Here is a 26,979-nt window from a genome sequence, read left to right as displayed (position 1 = left end):
CTTTACAGCGTGACCTGGACAGGCTGGAGAGTTGGGCAGGGAGGAACCTAATGAAATTCAACACGGGTAAATGTAGGGTACTGCATCTGGGGAGGAATAACCCCGTGCATCAGTACAGGTTGGGGGCTGACCTCCTGGAGAGCAGCTCTGTGGAAAGGGACATAGGAGTCCTGGTGGACAACAGGATGACCATGAGCCAGCAATGTGCCCTGGCGGCCAAGAGGGCCAATGGCATCCTGGGGTGCATCAAAAAGGGTGTGGTCAGCAGGTCGAGGGAGGTCATCCTCCCCCTCTACTCTGCCCTGGTGAGGCCGCATCTGGAGTACTGCATCCAGTTCTGGGCTCCCCAGTTCAAGAAAGACCAGGATCTGCTGGAGAGGGTCCAGCAAAGGGCTACGAAGATGATTAGGGGATTAGAACATCTTTCATATGAGGAAAGGCTGAGGAACTTGGGTCTCTTTAGTCTAGACAAAAGAAGACTGAAGGGGGATCTTATTAATGCTTTCAAATACTTAAAGGGAGGATGCCAGAGGGATGGGAGGAGTCTTTTTTCAGTGGTGCCCATTGATAGGACGAGGGGTAATGGGCACAAGCTTGAACATAGGAAGTTCCATCTTAACATGAGGAGGAACTTCTTCACTTTGAGGGTAGTGGAGCACTGGAACAGGCTGCCCAGAGAGGTTGTGGAGTCTCCCACTCTGGAGACGTTCAAAACCCGCCTGGACGCTGTCCTGTGCAACCCGTTGTAGGTGACCCTGCTCTGGCAGGGGGGGTTGGACTAGATGATCTCCAGAGGTCCCTTCCAACCCTGACTATTCTGTGATTCTGTGAACCACACAGTCTTGCTAGCATGTGGTCCTGCTTTTGACTCCTGGTGGTCTTGGCTTATGATCTATTTCAAGCTACCTGCAGTTGGAGTATTATGTCCGTTATTTAAGATACCTGTGAGAGCTACGTAAAACAAACCATAAAAAATGCAGGATTATATTTCACGTATTCAGAGGTTTCTAACTTGAGTTAGGGAAGGTAGACAAAGACATATTCTCTGAAAGTGTCTGTGTTGATCTGAAAGTTTGGTGTGAATGTTTTGCAGGCTTTGATTTTGAAATGTGGTAGATTTTTGAGTGCAGATACAGTGGTACCTCTGGCACCGAGAAAACAAGAAACACTTCGGAAACTTTTTTCTTGAAGATTGGTGATCTGAAAGCGTACAGAATACAAATCTGAAGTCCCTGTAGAGTAAGTAGAAGTGTGGAGTTAATATTTGGCTTATAAAACCAGAAAAGATTTTTCAATATTATCTGACTTGAAAAACAACCACAAAATAATTTTCGGTAACCACTAACAATGACATTAATACCTTGAAATACAAGAAGTACATTCAATAGGAAAATTATTCCATGTAAGTATGGATTTGCAACTATAGTCGCCTCATTTGCACATTGTAATGGATTAGCTAGTGTGGCTCAGGATTGTATTATTACCCTCTGCTGAATAGGATGAAGGTATAACCTGCTTGAGCATGCCATAAGCATTAAATGTGGCTGCTGTGCCCTATCAGCACTTCAATCAGACACACACGGAGGGAAGCAGGACTTCAAAATTTCTATACCTGTTCTTCTAAATTCTCATTTCCAGGATTAATCGTGAGTATCCTGGGTTAAAAAAAAAAAGAATTAAAAAAGGCTCATTGTTTTAAATAAATGGATCTCTGTTCCTTGTTCAAGGTTTCAGTTTTAAATCATGGATATAATCCATCCGTCAGTGCAGTAATAATCACCTCAGGACTTATTGCACAGAGAGTTTACGGATCTGACCCCCACTGGTGTACAGGCCCTCAGTTTTCAGTAGCTTAAACTGATAGCAATGTTCAGGGATGAGGAGGTTTTCACATATTTCCAATTAGCTGTTTTGTAGAAAATATTCAGTGGCACAATAATAAAGGATTCATTACTCCAAGTACTTCATACTTTGTATGCCCTGTATGAATATAAAACTGAGAATCCAGCAGGGCCACGGGGGAAAAAGAGGTAGGCGCATTCCTGTAGGCTCTTATCCAGGATCATTGTGAAAGGTCTCAAGCCATGAAGCTCTAGTTACTTCCCTGGGACTCTTTCCCACAGCTGATGCAGAAATTTTTTTCCAATATTCATTCTGATTTGGTATGAGAGAAACCACTCAGATAGGAAGGTCTTTTCAGTGGTGACCTTGAAATAAAATCCCACTTTTGCACAATGGGAAGAGTTTTATGAGTGACAGACCATAAAGGATAGCATCCCTTTCTGAACAAAAATTCTGAATTCCTATGCCTGCTTTCCAACAAGTTCCCAGGCTATGGAAAGTTATAGAATAAATAAATCCAACATATTTTTTTCATTATCTCAATTATTAGTCTCAGAAGTGCTAAATACATTACCTGGGTAGCATTCAAAATGCAGAACAGATAGCTGAAAACAAGACTTGTTTCTTCATGGGTTATTAACATGAGGTAGCCTATCGTCCAGGTGATTCCAAGCACTACCACTATAGAGATAGTGCCAATCGTCTTTTTCATAAATGAATCCTTTTTATTCCTATAGACACACATGCAAAAGTGATTAAATATTTCTCTATACCATTTAATACCTTTTTGACCTTTAAACTTTCTATTTATACATGGCTATATTGCAAAGATGTGTTATTCAGGTGAGTTGAGAACATAGACCTCCCTACATTTGTTTGACGTATCATCCAGAGAAGAAATTCAGAAAAAGAAATCTAACAAGCTTATCAGAATAATCTGTGTTTGGAGTATGTAGCTTGTATATATCTTTCTTTAACAAAAAAGTGAGGTTTACCGAGGCAACAAGAAGCATTGAAAATTAGCATGTTAGCTATTATAAGCTTTTTAGAAAGCTTATAGCTTCAATCCAAACATGCTTAATTTTCAATATAAGAATAAGCTGACAGTGAATTTTGGATATCCAGTTTCTCTCAAGCCTGAGGGGAGTCAGAGATAAGGTATTTTGTTTGTTCCAACTATGAAAATTGTACATAAAAGGAATGAAGAAATGGTGCAAAGATTTTTTGAACAGACCAGTTCTGTGGGATTAATAAAACTTAAAGCAATCCCCTTTAAAATAATACAGTGTGCACTGCAGAGTTTGTGACACACAGCCTGTGACAATACCTGGAGCATTGATGTAAAACTGAGCAAGTAAATCTGCTTCAGACATGCCAGAGAACTGGCCTGGTGTCCAGATGTGCTGAGAAATTCATAATTCTCATTTGGCTGGACCCAGCTCTGCTCTCACTTATATGCATTTAAATCGGGGACACCCTTCATTGAAGTCAAGTTGAGTGACACTGCAACCAAAAAAATGGTGGCAAAAGCCTGAAAAGCATTCATTGATATGCACGTGAACAAAGTCTGACCCATTGCAACAATGGAATTCATTTTCTGACTGCTTTAAGTATACATTTCTTTAAAACAAAAGATTTTGTCAAAAGTCTGAGCTTGCGACGAGAAAGTCTGAGCTGATGACAAGAGACCATGGAATGCATTTGCTGAAAGATCTGAGGACTCCTATGCCATCTCACCTTGTCAAATTCTCGTTCTTCTTCCATATCACGGAGACACTAATCTTCATGAAGACAATGATGTTAAACAGGAGTATGAGTGCCACTGGCAAGAGGAATGACCACAACATGGGCTTGTGCACACTGAAATTCTGATTTTGATCCAATGCTGCAAGCCAGCAACTTTTAATATAAAGAGAGACCATTTCAAAAGATTTGTTAGACACAGTATTCAGAATACCAAAACAAAACAAAATAATATTCCACTTTTCATCCTGAAAAACCTCATAGGGCTTCCTAAGTCTTGTTAACCCATCTCTGAAAGGCAACTATTCCTTGAGAACTGAGGGCTTTCAATCATGCTTCTCTTTCTCTGGGGAATGCAAAATGATTTATCAGCCAAACTGCATAAAGAAATATAATAGGGTGCAATATAGCTAACCAAATATATATCTGGCCACCATATGCAAGTTTATCTTTAGAGTGCGTATTATAGTAGAGGTAAAGAGCAATAGAGGAAACCTAATGGAGAAAGGCTGAAACAAAACCAGGGGCAACTTCAGGAGGACATGGTTATCCTGCAATAATCTTTACCTCTTTTTTTTTTTTTCATTGCCAAATAATCTCAAGTTAGCAGTCAACACTCCCTAAATGAGTATCATAAGATGGCCACCACGTGGAAGGGGGTTTGTGTTTACATTTCCAAAAAAAGTCTACCTTTGTTCTGTATCAGCCTCAACCACCAAGGTCCATTGTAAGGCTGATAGCCTGCTTTGGTATGCAGGCACTCAAATGAATACCGATACCAAAAACATAGGGTAAACAGGGATATAGTTATACTGGCCAGAAAGATTTTACATAAATGGGATTAAGTTTAGGTACTGAAATGCATTTATGCACTCAAATGAAGGTCTTGAATTTCAGTCAGGCTAAGAGTATCCATGACTTCCATTTAAAGTCACAGGGGATCTTGCAGAAGGATTCAAGGCAGATGCGGATCCAGTACCCTAAATCCTTAGTAAGGAGAAACTGCAACTCCTTGTAGTGAATGTTTAGCTTGAGTGAAGAGTTTTGGGTTTTTTTAAGTGCTTAGATGTACAAAATAGTATACCAACAATAAATCTAGAATTGTATTAATAATAAGGTATCACAAAAGGTGTGGCCTAGCAAGTGTTGCAATAATACATGAACTTACAATTCTTCCTGACGGTAGTTTAAAGCTTTTCCTTCTCTGTAAGTAGCTCCAAGTGTTATTGCAACTACCACAGCAGGGATTCCTAATTAATAGGAGAGACATTAGTAATTTATTGTTTGGTTACATAGCCGTACCTCCCTTCCACACAAATAGCTTCTTGCCTCCTAAAATCCATAGATTTTAAGAGTTGTGTTTCATCTGCCTAGCACTAAGCTAAGTGGGTTCTCCATAGCCTCGAGAAAAGGTAGGACTGAGGGTTGTGAGCGCTGTTTTTCTGAGGACAGCTCACGTCCATGACCTGCTGATTTTTGCCATTAAAGAGCTTCAACACAGCTTCCAGAGACAACACCAATGGTGACAGAGCAAACTCCTTCCTGTGCTGAAGCCGACTCCCTCATCACCGCTGTACAATCCTCTACCTTCTTGTCAGCAGTGAGAAAGTAATTTAAGAAAATTCTGCACCGAGCACCATTACATTTCATACCAGCTCAGTGCAGAGCATCACTTTGTGCCCCGAGAAGCACGGCAGAGTGAGCTTGCCTCCTCAATGCCTGTGCTTCGCTTCGTGTCTTCCATCTCTCCTGCCTACCTGTTCGCTGAGCAGCACGGCTCATGGGAAGGAGCCTCCCCCACAAGTTTTTATTTAGGAAGTAAATTTGCTTTGTAAAGTCTGTTTCTCCTTCAGCCCTAATAGAGATCTTCCTGACTGTCGAGTATTTGCTGTGCTCTCAAAGTAGATCGAAAAAGATCTACTACTAAAAGTCAGTCAGAATCGTGCTATTTTGGACACATGTAACTAGTCACAGGACACAGCAAAGGACGTCATGCTGTGCTATCATGCAAATATACATGGAGCACAGTGAGATGTAGCCAGACAGCTTTTGCTGAACATTTTCTGGCTTGCACATGCAGTCCGAATTCTAAAGGTTTCACACGAATTGCCTCTACCTCCACCCAAATGCAAAACATCATAATGAAACCATCAGGATCTAAAACTGCTTAGTAGGTGCCATCAAGACACAACACACCACACAAGCTGAATACACAGCGTGGAGAAGGCAGGTATTCCTGTACTGTATTAGAACAATTTCTTGAAGGAGGCTGAGATTTTTACTTTACCTAGTGGGCATCTGTCTGCATTCTTCAGTCCTCCGAGTAGTTCCCTTCCAGCTTGCAGTGTTGCTGCTAACTGCTGTACTGACTTAAGAATGTGCTCTTTGCTTATTAAGAAATAATACGTAATAAATAATGTCAGTCACTCCTTGCTTTTGGGTGTATGCAGGGCTCTGGCTGAGGAAAGGAGGAATCTCAGAGATATCTAAATGAAAATTTGAGCCCATATATGCAATCACCGTATCTGAAACATTTTTTACTTAGTTGACAGAAAGAGATTGTTGAATGCCTTGATTGCTGTGCCTTGATTAGTGTGAAAATGTCTCCTGCGCACAACAGACCTATGTTGCTGTGCCAGTGAACAAGCTCTCAGTTTCAGTGCCGTGTCAGGACAATGAAAACAAGCTCAGTTTATGCCAGTAGCGTGAGCAGTAGCAGGAGATTATTTATTAAATCACATTGCGCTAAACCAGAGAGACACTGATTATAATTGCTCACTACTGTTCTCCTATCTTTACAACTCTCCCTGAATGTACTATGTACTGATACTTTGGTAAGAGTTGCCATATGTATGACTTTAAATCTTACCCCATCCGATTACTGACACGGTTACGAGGAAGTGTCCAGGCAGGGGCTTCATTGCTCTAAGCAGCAGTAAGTACAACTGTGCACAATTGAGTGCTGTCCACATAAATGTCGCCAACAAAAAATAGTGCAGTAGGACAGCCACGGCCGTGCACCGGGAGTCTGCGGGGGGATCTACTATGTCAGACGTGAGTAAGGTGTTACTGGCGGTGTCATAAGGAAGGCGTTGCTGGTAGTAGCTGGTGGTATTGCTGCTGTGATTCCTGGCGTTTTGGTTCTCAATTCCAGAGATGAAGACGATATTAAAAATTAGCATGGAGAAACAGAGACTCACTAACATCCACGTTACAGAGGACCTTCGAGTTTTCCTAGTGGTAGGGATACATCGAGGACAAAAAAGTAGAGCAAAATAAGAAAAATTGTAAAATATTTCCTCATTTCCCTTGATATTAAAGGCAAGCTAGAGTATGCAGTCTTTCATACAGAGAAAACAAAGCAATAACCTGTTTGCAGAATTCCACACCATCATTATTCAGACAACTTACCAAATGCATCAGTTTTGTCTGATTTCAACTACAACAGAGAATACCCAGCACCTTTTAGCACTGGGCCTTTTCCAACAGCAGTTGGGATGCATTTTCTTTTTTCCACTCTTCTCTTTTTAGAATCCTTTTCTTCAGCATTAAGAGATGAAATAGCATAAGACAAGTATTCCTAAACAGTCTTCAAGGTACAAGAGAATAATAAACCTCCACTTCCAAACGCTGTCTTATAAATGCATTTAAAAGGCAGAGTCTGGGAACTCCTACAATCTTAAATACATTGACCTTGATGGACTTGCTCCAAATCTACATTAGTGCAAGCAGGGAAAGAAACATGCATTCGTCTACAATAACTACAATTCTGTTGGCATGACTTTTCTCCTAGTTCAAGGGGGAATCACTTGACACCCTTAATCATGGGCACATCCATCAAAGAAATTCGCTGCAATTGTGTTTGAATTGTCACTCACAATAAAACTGTAGCACGGGCAGTGTACATAACCTACATTGCTGTATAATCATGGTGCTTTGAAATCGTCTGTTCTCTACAGACATTTTATAAACAGAATGCTGTAGAGTATAGAAACTATCAGAAAGCAAAGCAACATTTAAATAAGGTAGCAAGAAGAGAACTTGAGGAACAACATATACGCTTCTACATGAACGCTAAAAGTCTAAGCCATAAGACAGTGGGCTGAAATGACTAGCCTTAAATGAAGACACCAACATAACAGGCATATGGGTAACTGGGTAGAAGAAAGATAACCGATTAGACGTTGTAATATCAGGGTACACGGCATACAGGAAAATAAAAAGGAGGTCATGCTGGTGGTGGAATACTGTTATACATTTTTAAGTGGGAGTAACGAACGAAGCACCTCAATGTGTAGCATGTACCAGTGTAGCGGTAATACAGCCCAGGGTCTGAGTTGTCAGCTGCTTGGCCAGCAGAGATGTCAGCAAGGCAGCAGGGGACATGAAATGCAGCAGAAATGCCAGACCGCCCTTACCCCGTGTAGATGGGACAAATGTCGCTCTGGGACATTACCGGGCGATTAGACATGGTGATGGGAGCCCGTGGTAAAAGGGTCAGCCCTTGACCTTATCCTCAGTAGTGCACGCAGCCTGCTTTGTTATCTTATAGCTGGTGAGCTGCCCTGTCAAAGCGATGGAAAGATTGTTTTCTCTTCAGCAGCCATGCCCAGTGTTTGCTATGAAAGGCTTGGCTTTTCGCCATACGGGGCTCTTCCATACTCTGTTATATCATTTCTTTTAAAAGCTCACATTTTTGAAGGTGGATCTATTGAATAATAATCATATATATCTCTCTCTCCTCACATTTAAAGATTAATATTAACAGAAAGGTTAAATTTTCATCGAGGTGAGTGGCATGGCTGAGACACTTTGTGTCTTCTCTTTAACCAGTAAGCCACACTTACTTCCCAAGCTGTGCTACATGATTAGCTCTTTTTTTTAAAAAAATATTATTTGCTGATCAATAATATTGCAATATGTTCTAAAGTGGCTACTCGCTTTGATTTCCTCAAACTATATACAGAGCGAAATATCGTCACAGCGTAAAATACTTGCAGTTTTACATCTTCACTCTTACCTAGTGTATATTTGAAACAAAATGGTAATGACCAGTCCAGCCACAGACAATCCAACACCAATGTAAGAAATATACTCCAAAGGCTTTGCATATTTATATTTGATCTGAAAGGCCTAGAAAAAAAATTGTACCAGTTATAAGATGAGAAGAGATAAATTTCTTTCTGAAATTTGTGTTTCTAGTTGCACATAGAAACAAAAACGTTTTAGTAGAATTATGACTGTTGCTAGCCATTGCCAAAATTTTCAGATCATGCAGAATTATTGTGGGCCTCAAACTAGAGAAGCTTGTGAAGAACTCCAAAAAGAGACTTAACAAAGTCAATCATTGAGTATTTAGCAAAATAAGAGATAAAATTATTCATAGAAAAATACTGGAAAAAGTAGGTTTAACTTTTTGTACTAATGTGCATTCTGAATTTTGGCTTCTGAGGATAAGGTCTAAGGTAAAATGTTACAACAAATTACGAATCAAAACCGGTCTTTGATTGCATAGTGACAATAAAGCAGCAAGTAAATGTCTTCAACGAAACAGAAAATACTGTTGTCTTTACATAAAAGGATGGGAATCTTCTCTAGAATATACTATTTTTGTACAATAAGGACATGCATAAGATAAAGGGAAGTACAGAAACAAGTAAATATTACAAATATGGAAATGCTGTTCTTTGAAGACAGAGTAGAAAGAAACTCTGAAATCCTGGCACTGCTGAAGTCAGTGACCAGATATATGCTTTTACCCAGGGAGTGTTTTGTTTAGAGAAGCTGAAACAAATACTGAAAGAATAACACACGTCAGAAACAGTCAGTCATTCCTAAATACTCTTGTTAGTACAAGAGGGCAATATTTAAAACTTAATGGTAGGAGGCTTAATATTTACAGAGCGATTGCTCTTTGTAAACATATAAGCAAAGGAAGTAGCTGATGCTAAATACTTTATTTACCCAGCACAAGGCAGCGCCACAGCCAGCCCAGGTCCCAAGCCACTCTTAAGGCTTTAGTCACACACTCATTTAACAACCAGCAGCAGCAATGGAGGTGCAGAGCTGGCGGCTACCGCCACTGAGCAAGGGCAATAAGTTGTGCCAGCCCTTCCCTGCCGCTGGCAGGTGGGCACGGCCACCATTCCTGTCAGAGGAAGCCAGGACTTGCCAATACGTTTGGCTCTCCAGCAGCCTGGGGGCAACTCGCGCGTCCCCGTTTGCCAGCTCTGCCACAGAAACGAGTACGTGGGGACATCTTAAACTCCTGTGCCTTCTAGATCAGCTCTCCTACTCCCTTACATTGGCAAGCTGGTCTTAACAGTTGGAAACAACCAAAAAAAAACCAAAAAAACCACCCCAAACTCTTCCCATTCAAGAAAGGACAATGCCCTACCATCAGGACAGCAAAATTAGTAGTGTGATTACACCTGCATGTCAAGAACCGGTCTCTCCCTTTCGCACAGCCAGCGGTGCTCCAGTCGTTGACAGTATAGTCCCAAAAGACACAGGCATGGTCACGCAGCTGCAGTTCGGATGTGTTGTACTATGGATTGGGATTGCAAGGAGAAAAAGTGGCTACAGGAACATAAACAGATATGCACCAGCAAATGGCATGTACTGACAGTTATCCCCTGAAAGGCGAGCTGACAGCTGCTAAGGGATTTACAGGGTTTCCAGTAAACCTTATGAATGATATCAGTAACAGCATAATTTGGCATTTTGAACTTACTTTGTGTGCCTTTCTCAGTCAAGATTGCCAATGAAATTACCAATTTCCGTGAATTATTCGGGTAATTATGGTTCGGATGCACATTGGCTAGGCATTAAACAACTGCCAATCGAATTCTGCGTAAGCCAAACAACAGCTTTCAGATATTAGTACTATTACATTAGCACCAGCTGGAGCTGAATCCACGCTGTAACAGGAAGCAAACAATAATAAATGCCATGAACCATCCCTTCCCCTCCTGCAGCACGGCGGTGCTCGTGCAGTCGTACGTCAGACTGCATGCAGTCATTTTCAGACAACATGCTGCTGCAGGGTGCTGCAATTAGAACTGCTTTTTAATAAGCAATGAGCAGCTTGAAGTGCAAATAAGTCGTGAAAGCAACTATTCACACTACTAGGTAGTTCAATTAAAAATGAGGAATAAAGGTGTGAGTAAAATAATCAATTATAAGTTTGTTTCAGGCATTTCCTTAGAAATGACACATTTCCCAGAGCACTTAGCTGTATGGATCCATGATGATGATTACTGATCTATCATATGCCTGTATTTGAGCTTAAAACATTTGTTTAATATTGTAAGAAGCAGCCAACTATGGTTTTCTGGAGAAACCATGCTAAACATGAGTACATATTGTCTACAGATTCAGCTGGGCAAATGGGAACTCATATAGAGCATTTCCTGCAAGAAAACAGTAACACCTGCAATCAGTTCCTGGGGAGGAAGTCAAAACAAAACAGACAATGATTTTAACTGGAAGCGGGAGTTAAAAGACAGTATGAAAAATGATGATTCCCCACGCTGGTAGGTGTATTGGGCTAAGCCAGTCATGTTGAGTTTTTCTTATTTTCAAAAATTTTGACAGTTTATGGAAAGAAAAGTTGTCCTCCAGGGACCTAGCTTTTTTCATTCTTGATTTAGGACTAATCTACGCTAGGACAAATGCACTCTGGCATACCTGTAACTTCTTATGGAATGCAGTTTTGCTTGCCAACATCCTAGTTTAGCAGTACTGAGTGAGTGACATCAGGTGTTATATACGAAAGGTGAAAAATGTTTTCTATGCCACATTATCTAAATACCCTTCTCTTATGTCACCTACACATCCCACAAACTTTCTCAACTGTTTATTGCCAGAAATGAAGGCAGTATGCAAAAAAAAAAAAAAACCTCTGTGTTTGAGTCTTCCTAAACCCTGAAGACAGGTAGTAGGCAAGGGCAGCCTCTGGTTCAAACTGAACACAGCATTTCTTACGGAGACTTACCCTGGGATTGAAGGCTATTTCAACACCGCTGGTTCTTCCACCATAAATGTTGCCAGAAATGATTTGTTTAGAGAAAGTTCTGCGACTCCGATAAATCCTTGATCGGAAGAGTTTGTCGTTTTGATACAGGACAAAGCCAACTCTTCCATTGTCTTCCAAACCTTCGCGACACAAATAGATAAGTAGGGATGGATAGCAGATATCAGAGAAGCCAGTGCCTTTGAAGAAGCCTACGCTATGCTGTTTCACACATCCAGCATTTACAGCAGATTTTTGTTTAGGTATTTATTTAGAATCCATTTAAGAAGTAGAGAAGAGGTTCTCTTTCCATGAATCTCAAGAGAGTCATCTTCAATTTTTGCTGAGTTGGAATGTGAAAATAGTTATTATCTTAATGTCATTTCTGGGGAAAAATACTGGTAATGAGGAAAATTATAGAATCATAGAATGGTTTAGGTTGGAAGGGACCTTAAAGATCATCGAGTTCCAACCCCCCTGCCATGGGCAGGGACACCTCCCACTACACCAGGTTGCTCAAAGCCCCATCCAGCCTGGCCTTGAACACCTCCAGGGATGGAGCTTCCAGAACTATATATAAATGCAATCCTAAATCCCAATTTAAATGGATAGGCTTTTAATAACATTAAATAAGAAATAGTAACACCAGGGACATTTACAATCAGTAGGAAGTCAGAGGATAAAAGAGGTTGGCTGGACTTTTGCCTTCAGATCCAAATTTTGGACTGTTTCTTTTGCACTCTTCTACCAAATTAGAGACATTTCATCTAAATGATTCAAATCACTAGCTTTAATTGCTGCTTAAGTGAGAAAGCAAAAATCTTGTTTTATATAATAGATTTTGTTCTTGATTTTATACATTTTATTTAAGATCAAAAGACACTCATTTGATCTCTCTCTTATTTGATCAAGAGAGACTAATGTTACTTTATATCTACAAAATGTCACAGTTGTGCATTTAATATTGAAGAAATCTATCTTTTTTTAAGACAAGCTGTGCATTCAATCTAGCTCTCTTGAGGGAAGTGTTATGATATACAGGCATTATGATAAAGGCTTTAATTACACGATCACACTGTTTTTCCACAGGATTTCTGTCTGAAACAGTGAACAGAAAAGACAGTGACCAGTTAATGAGCTATTCAGTGGGGGTTTTATTGCCATTGCTGGGGGTGTGGGGCTACCTGATTTATCTCTTCGAGTCTTTTCTAACCCTGGTGAGAGGACTGAATTACTCATTTCCCTGTGGGCTCGTATATGAATGATGTTTGGTGTTAAGATGTCTAAGTGCTCCACAAACTTCACCTTCATTATACTTTTGTGCTGTGATTTCTTACTGTTACTGTCCCTATATAGACAGACTGAGGACAAGTCTGCTGGTTGCAGGTGTCCGGTCTGTAGCTCTTGTGATTTTTAGCATGTCATAAAAATGCACATGTCCAAAGCTCAGCTCCCTCACACCCACCAGCTTCTGCAGCAAGTGAAGGAGAGGAACTATAAGTTGTTTTGTTTTGTTTTGTTTTGTTTTGTTTTGTTTTGTTTTGTTTTCTCTTCTCCTGGGTGACACTGATTTATCCTCCAAGCACTGCGGAGTGTAAGTAACAGACATCTGGAAAAATCTCGTGTGACCATGCCATTAAAGACTGTCCAAATATTTAGGTGTGAGGATGTGTATGTCCTGGCTGATACGTGACAGTAGTAGTAATTTTAGTTGAAATGGTTGATGTCTTTGCATTTCAGGCAAGGTATGTATGTACTAGCTCTTGATCTTGATGTCTGTAGAGTTATGGTCAAAGTTTCATTGCGTTCTCAATTTTAGCAAACAAAACAAATGAAAAAGTCCCAAACACCAAAAGCATTCTGTCCGTTACCTGTACATGTGCATTAATCTATAAAGAAGATTGTCCAGCTTATTTGATAGGTGCATTTCTTGTACCAATTTATGGAATCAGCATGCATAAAAACTAACATGTAATTGTTTATGTTGGCTAAGGGATTTTTTTCTAAAGGAGATTTTTAGTGAATATTCATTCAAAATTTTCCAAGGTGCAGTTTTCAGTAGGAGAAAGAACTTACTGTTATTTATAATGTTGAACAGTATCTGAACTTCAGTACTGAGGTCATGAATAAGCCCAGAGACATTTTCCTGTATTTCTAGTTTTGTTGACGGATAGTATCCCAGTTCTGTAACTGCAAAAAATAGCAGTGGATGCATTAGGATTTATATTACATACCACCTTGTCCAGGTAAATCCAACAACACACACAGACTTACCTCTCTGTGCTGAAAACAGAATCGTAGAGGAGCTTAATTTCAGTGGAGCAGCCTGGATCGCAACGTTGGGCTGCGAGATATTGCCAGTCAAAGAAAATTCCTCCATTGCTTTCGTGAGGCTGTATTGAAATAATGAGCGGGATAAAAGTTACAATTACTTGTTAATATACAGCTACAGGTTCAGTCTCTGAGCTTCCTCTCTGATTCGGTTCTCCAGCAGGAACTGCTCTTCATTCCCTATCCTCATCCTTTCTTCAAAGCAGAAAAATCCAACCAAAATTGTTTATGTTGGTATAAATCTACTGAATCAAAGAAAATACATATTGGAGTTGAACGCTAAAAATGTTTTGAGTTGTCCATGAACCTGTTTCATCCTGAAACAGAAGGGGAAGTGCAGTTTACTGTATCTAAAAAAATGGCAAAAGCTAGTGTTACCTTGTTGTAACATTGACAAGATTGTTGTGATTGAATTCTGTCTCGTTGGCATCCAAGAGTTGACTCACTGTAGCCATTACTGCCACAGATGCCTGAGACAAGCAGAAAAAAAAAGACAAATTAAAATGCAGTTAAAATAAATGTCCCCATGTGCTACACAGTGGATAGGCAAAGTAAGAACACTTAATAAGCATTGCTTGAAAGTACAAACAACAGAGTAAACAAAGCACAGGATGCCATTTGAGAAAACACAAGCTTTGCATCGATGGGTTCATAAGTACCACACTTTTATTAATTTTGACAGTAAGGATTAAATTATTAACTTAAACGTCAAATGATGCTTGCATAAGAATTTCAGATATATGCAAGTCTAAACTGCTGATAAGAAACAAATTTACACTCAGCTCTGAGAACTGACCCAGCAGTGATCCCACAAGTTTGCACTCAAGACCACTTAAATAACTCTGCTAAATGGCAAAATGAATCACAGAATCACAGAATGGCAGGGGTTAGAAGGGACCTTCAGAGATCATCTAGTCCAACCCCCCTGCCAAAGGGGGTTGGGCAAAGGTTCACCTAGAGGAGGTGAACAGGTGGACAGGAACGCATCCAGGCGGGTTTTCAATATCTCCAGAGAAGGAGACTCCACCACCTCTCTGGGCAGCCTCTTCCAGTGCTCTGCCACCCTCAAAGTAAAGAAGTTCCTCCTCATGTTTAGATGGAACTTCCTATGTTCAATTTTGTGCCCGTTACCTCTTGTCCTAGTGTATTTGGTTGTGTTACTATAAGAGGAAGGAGAGTGTTCCTTCTGCTGGTAGAGTGGGGACAGAATTGATATCCCAATTATTAAGCCACAAAAGTCTTATTTTAGTCTTAACAAGTCTCACCTGAGAGTCTTCTGAAACATTTGGCTTTTTCAGAATCTGCACTGTGATGTTCGCAGCAACAGAGATGTTCTGTGTGGTCAGTTGGTCTGGCATGGAAGTGAGGATTTGAGTGTTACCTGCAATAGCTGGAACATTGCTGGAGTCTGCAGTTTCAACCTATTAGGAAAATGACATTCAACAGGAAGAAAATGAGAAAAGGAAAGAGTCACCACTTTTATAACATTCTCACATAAAATCAAAATGTACAAGTAATTGGTGGTCTAAATTGTTTCTGTTCCTGTCAAGTACGTGGCATTTGCAAATTTTCCTTAGGGGATCATTTCATGGACTCACGGAGTAGCTTGGGTTGGAAGGGAGACCTGGAGGTCCCCTATTCCAGCAAGGCTGGCTGAGACCAGGCTGCTCAGGGGCTCATTTTGAATATCCACAACCTCCCTCAGAAACCTGCTTGTGTTTGACCAGTGTCAAGGGGAAAAATTTTGTCTTATCTAATCAGAATTTCCCATGTTGCCGCTTGTCTCCATTGCTGCTCATCCTAAAACTGCACACCTCGAAGAAGAACCTGGCACCATCGTTCTCCACACCTTGTGGTGAGGTGTCTGTAGACAGCAGCAGGACCTCCTCTTTGTCTTGAGGTCATTGAGCCTATAAACTTCTGTACACCTTTCACTATTCCTTAATTAACCAGAACTGGATTTTTTGAAAAGCCATCAGAGGAACTTGAGAAATGTCATCCGGAATAATTGTGCTTCTCAACACAGTGCTCATAACCTGCACTGAGAACATTATCCTCACTTCAGTAAACTGTATATAGTGTCAGCTTGGAATGAAAGTAGAAAGAACAAAGAAAATATTCTGGTGCTGGAGATGCTAATATGAATTGCTAGAAGCACTGGTTGGGTCCAGTTTGAGTCAGTTAGCACTTAATGGGTAGAGTGTAAATGACTATAGTATCTTAAGAGTCTAAACACAAAAAAAGATGAGGCATTAGCTGTATATGAAGGTATAGCTAGGTAACAATAAGACTTAAAGAGATGGAAAATCTGCTAATCATCAGGAGAATTCCTTTGTAGGCTATGGAGACCAACTAAACAATGTATCAAGTCATCCACCCCTTTCTAATCCAGTCAATGAATAGCTCAAGTGAATAGCTTCAATAACTGAATTGTTCACAAATTGTTTATATTGGGAAACTGTCAAAATCAAGATTAATTAAATCATGCATCTCTGAAGTGTTTATAAAGATTGGAATTGTAGGAAAGAAAGGTGACTGTTGCACAGGGAGGACGAGAATTTGCATTTATAATTACTGGAGACGGCGTAATTTAACTTGAAAACATCTGCATATGCATCATGAACGCCTATTTTCACTATCCTTACTTCTGACTTTTAGCATGACCTTGGGTTCAAAGTGAATATTTGTACTTCAAAGGGATAAAATCCTTTTAAACCCGGGCTCTGGATCACTAGTATCACCGCTTCCCTCTTCCCATTGCCTCGCCTTCCTCCCCCCATGCCCCCCGAGCCGCCCGAGCCTCACTAGATGGCAGCACGACATCACAACGCGCAGCAAACCCCCAAATTACCGATGGCAGCAGAACAAACTTACGTGGCAACCTTAAGTTGTAGCTTATTAGCATTAGAAATAGCTACTACTAATATTATATATTACTTTAGAGAAGATTTGGCATTTGAAGCATTTAGTGGAGGCTATGTACAGGGAAAATACAACCTTGATCTCAAGGGTTTCCCATCAAACGGTCCAGGCAGGCGAAGCATTGGCTTGAAGGTAAAATAGGCAAGCAAAAATGCATGACGAAAAGGACTTCTCTTATTTAATGAGACTGTAGTTATTTTCTTTTTTTCTTTTTTTTTTTTCAACTGGGACTAGTGATAAGGAAACGAAGCGCAGAAGCAGAAGTAGTGAAGCAGTCGCTGTAATGTGCTTAGTCATGTTCAGCTCTTCATGTTTTGTAGATATGGCAGAGCTAAGCCTTAAAGCAAGGATTAGGGATTTAAGGACTTTATCAGGGAGAGTTTGTCATTAATACAAGAGAGTTTGAATTTGAATTCTTGAGGGACAGAAGTGTTCAGTCTGTGTTCAGCGGATCACAGGACTGAACAGAAAGGCTTTGCTTTTAATCCTTCCTAGCGTGCCCGTGTCAGCATCGTTTCATTCCCTCATGCCAGTCTTCTCCAAATACCTTCCACTTTCTCGCTGATTTGGTATCCTGAGTCAACATCACCTCCATTCAGAGGTGTTTGCTGCAAACTGGGAACCTGACTGAGGAAATTGCAGGCCAGTTAAGGAATATGAAATGGGATGCTGTGTTCAGGAAAAACCAAGGAAAATAAAATAATCCCCATTGAAAATTCAGGCCATTTGCAAAGCAGGCACGTGCCAAGAACGCCACTGGAAAAGGCTTTTGTCATTCATTTTGCTTTCTGAAAAGTTTTAAGAAATGTAACATGTATGTATTACCTGCCTCAATTTCCTATCACTTTTTTTTTTTCTTGGGAGGTTGCAAAATCTCAGACACTGTTTAAATGGTAATTTAAGATTACCTGTGATGCTAGGGAGTCCAGATTTTCATTACAATTCAGAATTTTGGGGGGGTCTAAAGTAGGAATTCTCCCTTCTCTGGAGCACAACCGGATTGCTATTGAAGTGTGACCTGTAATTTTGTAAAAGCAGATACACATTTAGTAGAGAAGCACCCAGTCACATGCACATGACCTCATTGGTAATTAAAACTGTATTGTGGGTGTGACAGCCTATCCAGTGCTATTTTCAATTTGCTTGTAAAATATTTGTCTTTCAGCGTTATGAGCGATCATCAATTATTTAACTAGTTATTGTTCTTTTAGAACATATGTTATATACTTGTACACAAAATCTTGTCAGAGTGGCAGACGCTATTCATGCCAAATTCAGATAGGTTTAGTTACACTAGAGCTGCAGAAACACCTCTCTTAAACAGGAGGCGCAGGCATCAGCACTGAGTTATCAGAAAGACTTTTTTATCGTGTCCTGAAAAACACAGTTTGTATGTTGTGAAAGAAATGCAAAGGGCACATGGAGCAGCCACGCAACACTTACTCCTCTGCAAGGTCTCTGAAAGCTGAGACAGCTCATGGAACCACAGTTGATGCAAAGCGTCCTGAATCCTAATGCTAAATATTGGGATATAAATAGATTATTTTTCTATTGAAAGGCAATTCAGGGGCAGATATTAACTGACTCTCAGCCCAGTCCCAGACAGGCACGGATATGACTCAGCGTGCGTACCTTAAATTCTCTGCATTTGGGGTAGAAAGCTGTGTAGAAAGGTTTGCTCTCCTTCTGCCTGAGCTGTGCTGTTCTGGCTTCAGACACCAACCTCTCATCTAGTCTAATAATCAGGCATCTTTTACAAAGCTTACATTTAATTTTGGGAAGTAGAAGTGAAAGGAAAGAAACACATACCATTCACAGTATCAGGTTCACATTTTTCTTTGGAGTTGCCATATTTACCCACTATAATCCGTTCAAAAGTAAGGGTTTTTATAATGCCTTCAGAAATGTTCACTGTGCAAGTACTGGCTTCACAGAAATTAACTGCACAGAAGAAAAAAACCCACAAACATATATCAAGATCAAATAGTTTTAGTTCAAGGACCAGTTTTCCCTTTTACAATATTCCAATCAAGTCACAGATCGCTATCATTTCAGCTTGGCTGTTGAGTTAATTTTCAAGTCGGCTAATGGTTCATTCACCCAACCCGTACATCTTCACCTACCAAACAAGAATGCTAAGGGAGATGGTGTCAAAGGCGTCTCTAAAATCAAGGTACTTATTGTATCTGTTGCTCTTCTGTTGTCTACATAGCCAGTTATTTCATACAGAAGGCAGCCAGGTTGGTCAGACATGATTTGTCCTTTGTAAATCCCTGCTGACTGTTCTTTCAGTAGTCTTGAATGAGACCTGTCTAGACCCATGGATTTGAATACCTTTGAGGTGACCCTGCCTTCCTTCTAACAGATGAAAGCCAGGAATAAGTCGCTACATTCATGCATGAATACGTATGCATAAATACATGAGCACCTATTCAAGCTTTATTTTTTATCTTTCTAGTTATCCAAGCCTTGATTTGAAAGTGTTTTGGGCTGGTTTATATACATACCTTTACTACCTGGGTTTGGACTTACAAAAGAGAGTCCATCTGAAATAAAATTGTTTGGTGCTTTTTCCCCCACTGATGCAAATCTCAAATCATTGCAAATATTCTTACTTCAGTAGAATTGCTCCAGAATTTAAAAAAAAGCAACAAACAAACCACAAGTAGGAAGAAAACCAGCCCTTTTTTCATGATCTATGAAGGAAAGTAACCATGACGTAACGTACAAAAGGAATGAACTGCAAGCCAAGTGGAAATTTTCTATCACCATTGGAACAAAAGTAATTGGTTTACAAAAGTTGCCTGCCCTATATGCCCTGCTCTCTCCTGCTGGCAATAAACCAGATTCACGTCCTCTAGACACCCAACACCCGAATGCACTTTCTTCCAGCTTCCCCAACATCTTGCACTATGTTCCCACACTCCTTATGCCTCATCATGGCTCAGCACCCCCCACCTCTCTGTCCTACATCCATCTTTAGATTCCCAATACATAAAATATAAATCTTTATTTTGTTAGCTGGTGGAGAGTATACAAATATCATGGAGAGTTTAGAGCCACCCATCTTAGTGGCTAGACTGGACTGACTGGCCATGTGGCCCCCACCTCCTCACTGCTGGCATAAATCCCCTTGCCTTTTTCTCAGTGAGGTGTTTACAGGGTTGGTCTTCTGTACCCAGCTAGTGATAAGTGCAAAACTCATAGCATCTCAAGACCTTTAAGACCTGTAACCATCTATTGAATTTAGTTGAAACTGGTCAGCAAGTTAAAGTTGCCCAGAAGGTGGAACAACAGAAAGATGGGCAGCATAAATGTTCCTCAGGAAAACAGAGTAAAATTTAGATTTTGTAAATGCAATAATGGTTGCTATTATTTCAAGTTAATGTTGCCTGTCCAAACATTCTTACCTCATGTATTTTAATACCTCGTGTAATTTTAATAACTACAGTTATTAAAATCTGTTCTTTAAGGCAATTCACAGCAAATCAAATACAGAATACCAGGGGAGCAAACACGGTGAATTACAGAGTCATCATAACGGTTTGTTTCCTGCGCTAAAATCCCATCCATTATTATTTTATTTAAGCCAACTTTTGTGAAGCATTTTGCCCATATGTTCCAATCCATCATGAACCCATCCAATCTATCATTGTCTGTTGGATGTGCTACCCATCCTGACATAAGGCAAATGACACAGGAGACCTGAAGTTTCCATCTACCTAGGAGTGAGTCTTCACCAACAATATTTTCCTGGATAAGCAGTAGATGTTTTGACGTCCTTCTGACCAAACATGTGTGTTCATTTGACAAAGGCACAGCTGACACGTGACAGCATATCCGTGTGTCACAGTGGCCACAGTGTGAGTGGTTGGCCTGGAAAGCATGAGCTGGGGATCTTACTAGCTCTGGAGATGCTGCCAGTCAGTGAGCCGGCACCCTCCCAGCATCGGCTGGGAGCACCCACTGCAGTTACAGGGGTGCAGAAATGCTGTTCTGTGGCAGAGGGGACTGAAATGGGAGTCAACCAGGCCAGTGCTATGCCAGGGGTAGGAAATTTGACTCATCCAAATCCAGTGCCAGGGGCAGTGGGAACTGCAGACAGGCACTGTCCTGCAGGGTGCGGAGCTGGACAGTGTCCCTTGAACACTGGCAGATCCAGACAGGGCAATACTGGCCATTGAGGTCCGAATCAGATTTTCACGTCCCTGTGATCTTCAACCAGAGGAATTCAAACATAGGCCAAATTGGCTAGAAGCAGGCCAGAGACAGCTGAAACCTGTAATGTCTTCCCCAGATATATTGCTCATTTGAAAGAGCGACAGAAGTGGGTGAAGGACACGGCCTCACCTAGCAAAAGAAGCCACGCCACTGCTTGTGGATCCAACCCTGCTGAGCAGGTCTCGGGAGGGGGAGAAGATCAGGGGCAGAGGGGTTCCCACACGTGACACCAACTGCCCGTGCTGCTTCTCTTGTACTGACCTATCTCACAAACAGATCCTACCCACTCCTCTGGGCACACGCAGGCTCCATCCTGACAGACGCCACCGTTGAGGCAGAAACACGGAGGTACCACAGGTTCTGTAGTGTCTGTGTAAATAAAGAATCAAGAGATCTATATATTCCTAAATACATATGTGAAACCACGTATCTATCTAATTTGATGAAGGAAAAAAACAAACGTCATTTATCTGAAGCTTCAGGTAAAAAATACTCAACTGAAAAATATAAGTGGCCCACAGTCTCGCCCAGGTACTCTGTCACTGTTCCCTTCTTACCCCTAAAACCAATGGCATGAACGTGAGGTCAAAGCTTTCAAATATTATTTTGCATTCCCACAATAATGTAGGTGGAAACAGTTCTGTGGAGCTGCTGGATGAGCAGGAGTGATGGTGTGGTCCTCCAGGCTGCCAAAAGCTCAAGCTGTTGAACCTGTGAAAAGCCCGAATTACTCCTGCAGGATTTCACAGGAGCAAGAAGGCAAAACAGGGCCACAGATCCCCAGTGCTGAGGGACCCAGAACAGTAACAAGGACATGGATAGTCACACATCCAAGAAATAGACAGAGATACTCTGATTAAAGCCAGGCATTATAGGATAAAGCAGATAAAAACCCATGCCCCAATCTCAGCCATAGCCTTTATCTACAGCCCAGGACAGGTGGCGATTTTTATGCTGGTTTTTAGCAGAAATAGTGGATTTTGTTTGAAGTAGTTGTTGCACGGGCTGCCACAGCTTCAGGGGACAGATAAGCACAGTAAAAGCAATAGCAGAGAAATTGCAGATTTTAGAAATTTCTGAACATACCATGGTATTTGCTGTGTTCAGCAAGCTCTGAAAATGATAAGGTTTCTTTAAAAAGTGATTGGCAAATCTTGAATGGCTAAGGGGTATTCTGCAGCAGAAATTGCTACAGGGAAGGAGTTGATAGACCTCAGGCTCTTAGAAATAGGTCCAAGACCTGGGGTATATCCATAGGCCGAAGCTTCATCACAGTTAATCTCACCCAGTCCCTAGGTGAGGGATGGAGTTGGAATCCCTTCCCATAAGGTTCGTGGTGGAAGCTGTGCACCTGTGCACTGGGTGCAGTCTGTGCCTTGAAACTGTGCAGAAAACTGGAGCTGAGGATATTGTAGTGCCTGTGTTTTGACACGCTGACAAATAGAGTAAAGCCAGAAAATTCAAAAGTAAACAGTGCTGTCAGGAACACATGTGCTATTGTATATTTCTAATGTTCTCACTGAACTAAAAAGATTGCCTAACTTCTTACTCTTTAATGGGATTCATATAACTGGGAGATTATTGCAAACTATAGGGGATATGCCACGTGGCAGGGGTGATTCTGTTCTTGGCACGCATGGCTTGGCTCTTGCTCATGTTGTTGCTATTTAGCATTTGTGTTTCAGGCTGTCTCAGCTACGTTACAGCCAGATGTCTATGATGATAGTGGAATAACATCTATGTGTCTCTAGGTAATGTCTCCGCTGGCCATCAGCTTTTCAAAACACATTGTGTCTCCGTTGGAAATCTTACAGAAAGGAAAGGAAAACTCCAGCAACTGAGATCCGGGTGGCCCAAGCTAAGCAGCTGCGGAGAACGGCTATATCTGGGTGAGGTGGGTGCCTGGTTGGGCAGCTGTTGCCCCATTGCCCAGCAGCACTGCCTCACCTGCCGGGCACATGTGTGTGGCACATGGGGACATGTGGCAGAGGAGTGACACTGGGGCGCAGCTGCTTGCTTTGGGCTGGGGGCCTGAGCACCCAGAAAATGCTGGGGAACCTGCAGCACAGCTCCGAGCCTTTGTCTTGCTCGAACACATTCCCAAAGCAGCCAGGCAGAAGGTGACAGAGCAGGGTCATCTGGCGCAGAGGATCCCAAAACCAGGGAGGCAGCAATGCCGCCCTGCAAATGCACAGCCCCTGGGCTGCCTGCCGAGGAGCAGGGCAGGGGAGCAGCTGGGGCAAAAGGAGCGTAAGGAAAGGGAAAGGTGAAAAGATAGGGCTGACACTCCTTTGAAAGCAGTGAAACAGAAAAGCATGAAGCTGTGGGGTACAAGGCCAGCGTTTAGCCCCGGAGGTGCAGACACAGCTGCCATGCAGCCCGTGTAGCAAAGAGCAGGTGCCAGCAAACAGCATCAGCCTTACCTTTGCCTTCTGAAAAGAGTCCCTCTGTAAAAACAACGTGACGCTTGGGGGATCTGTTAATGCTAGTCGAGACTGCGGCTCTGTTTAGTGCTTCCTGGTAACCTTTCTTAGACTACTGTTCAAGGTCTCATGTACCACTGTAAAGCTTTTTTTTTTTTTTTTTCAGAGGGAAATCTATGTCTTTCACAAATACAAATTCCTGAGCTGACTAATGCAGTTATGTCTACCCCACATGCAGTACCACTCATCAGGCTCCAGTAATTGTGACATTGGCTTGAAATCATGGGGTTCTTCTGGTTTTATTTTAAGAGTCAGAAAACATCTTTATTTTATTTGTCTTTGGCTTTTAAGTTTTGCAGGCATTAATCGTCTCAAGAATCACATTGATTTTGACTGCATATATTTTTAAACTAAAACGAAAAGATCTTTGCAGAATACTATGTCATCATGAACTGTTGGGGTTTTTTTAATCAAACATCGTGGGAACAGTTAATGCTAATATTTGTGGTTAAAATTTGGTTAAAGAAGAAACGCTATAACTATGCACAACAAGCAATGCATCAAATAGGCATGGAGGTATTATCCATCCCTGAAGCAGCTGCAGTTTAAATCCAGTTCCTAGCAGTTCGTTTGCCTGCAGTTGTGCAAATCGTAGGCATAAGCAGAGGTGTCCCCAAGCTGCACTGAGAGTTAACTCCCTTCTCCTCTGGATTTAGCTCCATCAAGTCAAACAAAGAGCTAAGCATATACATATATTAGCAAAGGTAGATTATTATTGACGTATGTTAAATAATTGCTGTTTACTTATGTGCCATTTCTTGGGCTTGGGTATGTTCCCTCCTTACAAACATCTGATAAATGTCTTGAAGTAAATATGACCTAACTCAACTTCATATATACTTTTCCCTAGGCTTCTTGGTCTCCAATCATATCTGACTCACTGCTGGACAAGCACCCAGGAGCATCTGATTCTTTTTATGAATTTTGAATATAGGTCCACACATAATTTTGCATCATGTCAATAAAGTGAGCATTTTGCTGAGAGGAAACACTGACGAGTTTTCCGCTCCAAGTTTGCACACAGAAGTGCACGATGGTGCATTGACCTGATTTTCAAGTATAGAATATGCAAACCAGTATCTCTGGTAGTCTTTCAACAACTTATTCTATAATGCAAGTTGTAATGAAAACATTAACAGGTGCTATACAGTATGTTTTGCTTATATGCATACAAACAGATAAACATATGTAAAGTCAAATATTTCCTCTTTAAAATAAAGTTTGCTAGACTAGCTAGGGGTTTATTTTTGTCTTTTGAAAAATAAATCAGATTTCTACTGGAAGAGTGAGAAAATTTCAAGACATTTCTCAAAGCTTTGTCAGAGGAATCATGTACACTGTAAACATGTTACAAGGAAAATATGCCAGAGATTGTTTTCCATCCTATTCTGTTTTACAGCAGAATGCAAAGTTTGGGGTACTTCTTTAAACATCAGTGTAAGAAGAAAAATGTGTCCACCTAAGAAGCACACAGCATGGATGTAATAATCATAGAATCATAGAATGGTTTAGGTTGGAAAGGACCTTGAAGATCATCGAGTTCCAACCCCCCTGCCACAGGCAGGGACACCTCCCACTAGACCAGGTTGCCCAAGGACACGTCCAGCCTGGCCTTAAACACCTCCAGGGATGGGGCCTCAACAACCTCTCTGGGAAGCCTGTTCCAGTGCCTTACCACCCTCAAAGTGAAAAACTTCTTCCTAATGTTTAATCTGAACCTGCCCTCTTCCAGTTTAAAGCCATTCCCCCTCGTCCTATTGCTACATGCCCGAGTAAAAAGTCCTTCCCCAGCTCTCCTGTTGGCCCCCTTTAGGTACTGGAAGGCCGCAATAAGATCTCCCCGGAGCCTTCTCTTCTCCAGGCTGAATATCTTTATCAGCAATCATGTTTAAATACTTAAGGAAAGGAAAAGAATGGAATGAGCTCAAATAAAGCTCAAATGGGGTAGAATTATATTTCTTACCTGTTTCAAACCTGAGGACAAGCTGCCAAACACACAGTGCCCAAAGGGTCACGGTCACTACAAAACAAGTAATTCCAACAAATATTCTGTCCCAGTGGAGTGAAGACATGTTGTGGTCTGTCTGTGGACTGTCTGCTCTGCTATAAAATGGTATTATACATTCATAACCTTGTGATAGATAAACCATTAACTACTTGTCTACTGCTAGAACTTTAACCTTTTCTGTTCCACTTAGAAAAAAAAAAAAGTTTTGGTGAGAAGTAGCACACCATTATTTCTATCATTTTCCACAAGATAAGAGATTTCACTTACCAAGGTGTTAAATGTCATGTCTTCTAATCGCTATAGGAAAATGGCCCAGCTCAGACACTCAGCTACATTTATACTGCTAAGGGCTAAGGCCTGTTATTTGAGTGTATGGCCCAGTGAACCTCTCTTCTCTCCAAGCAAGGCATCCACAAATATATGTGTATATATATGGGGATGCCTTGCAGCTCTGGACCCCCCAAATAGGAAAGATGTGGACCTGTTGGAGTGGGTCCAGAGGAGGGCCACAAAGATGATCAGAGGGCCTGAGCACCTCTCCTATGAGGACAGGCTGAGAGAGTTGGGGTTGTTCAGCCTGGAGAAGGCTCCAGGGAGACCTTATAGCAGCCTTCCAGTACCTAAAGGGGGCCTACAGGAGAGCTGGGGAAGAACATATTACAAGGACAGGTAGTGACAGGACGAGGGGGAATGGCTTCAAGCCAGAAGAAGGTAGATTTAGATTAGATATTAGGAAGAAACTTTTTACTTTGAGGGTGATAAGGCACTAGAACAGGTTGCCCAGAGAAGTTGTGGATGTCCCATCGCTGGAGGTGTTCAAGGCCAGGCTGGATGGGGCTTTGAGCAACTTGGTCTAGTGGGAGGTGTCCCTGCCCATGGCAAGGGGGTTGGAACTCGATGATCTTCAAGGTCCCATCCAACCTAAACCATTCTATGATTCGATGATATATGTGTACATATATATATTGTCTCCTGGGAACTGACTCTGGTCCTCAAACCAGACCTGCCTGTGGTCTGGGGGGTCCTGGCTGGCATGGGCTGAAACTGTGCCAGGCAGTGTGCTAGCACCTGAGGACTAATGTCCTGCCGTGTGACCTCATTTCATTTGCTCACACAGCCATAAGCACCTGGCTCTGCAGCGGGGAGACCTGGCAGGACGCAGGGAGGGGCTGTGGAAGGTCCTCCCCTCTGCAGCAACGTTGCTCTTGTGCTGAGAGGAAGTGGAAATGCTGACTGTATTAGGACTGGCCTAGATCAGGCACTTGGCACGTACTTTCAGGAGAGTGAATGGCATTTCCATACTACATAATTTGGACAGGCAGTGCAGAGCCTTGTTGCATCCCCTCTGTGCACCTCCACCATAAAATACGGTCACTCAGCAGGCACTGGCACAACTGGGAATAAAAGCTGTGTCT

At 41.6% G+C, this 26,979-nt stretch overlaps 1 protein-coding gene across 1 annotated transcript; it reads right to left on the bottom strand.

The window, feature by feature from the left end:
* Window positions 1-1,007: 1,007 nt before the first annotated feature.
* Window positions 1,008-25,628, bottom strand: ADGRG7 (adhesion G protein-coupled receptor G7; the record flags this gene model as incomplete). The annotated part of the gene is made up of 16 exons (XM_082487392.1): window positions 1,008-1,232; window positions 2,417-2,573; window positions 3,580-3,741; window positions 4,754-4,835; window positions 6,455-6,819; window positions 8,606-8,718; window positions 9,983-10,132; window positions 11,582-11,742; window positions 13,676-13,789; window positions 13,874-13,992; window positions 14,309-14,400; window positions 15,196-15,351; window positions 17,761-17,870; window positions 18,662-18,793; window positions 21,335-21,442; window positions 25,520-25,628. The coding sequence occupies 16 exons, from the start codon at window positions 25,626-25,628 to the stop codon at window positions 1,008-1,010; spliced, it is 2,355 nt and encodes a 784-aa protein (XP_082343518.1).
* Between the last annotated feature and the right edge of the window lie 1,351 nt (window positions 25,629-26,979).

The sequence above is a fragment of the Vanellus vanellus genome (genome assembly GCF_965231255.1).
Source record: "Vanellus vanellus genome assembly, chromosome: 1".
In the NCBI taxonomy this organism is placed as follows: domain Eukaryota; kingdom Metazoa; phylum Chordata; class Aves; order Charadriiformes; family Charadriidae; genus Vanellus; species Vanellus vanellus.
Note: the sequence above shows the minus strand (reverse complement) of the source record. Positions and strands in the feature narration are given on the sequence as shown.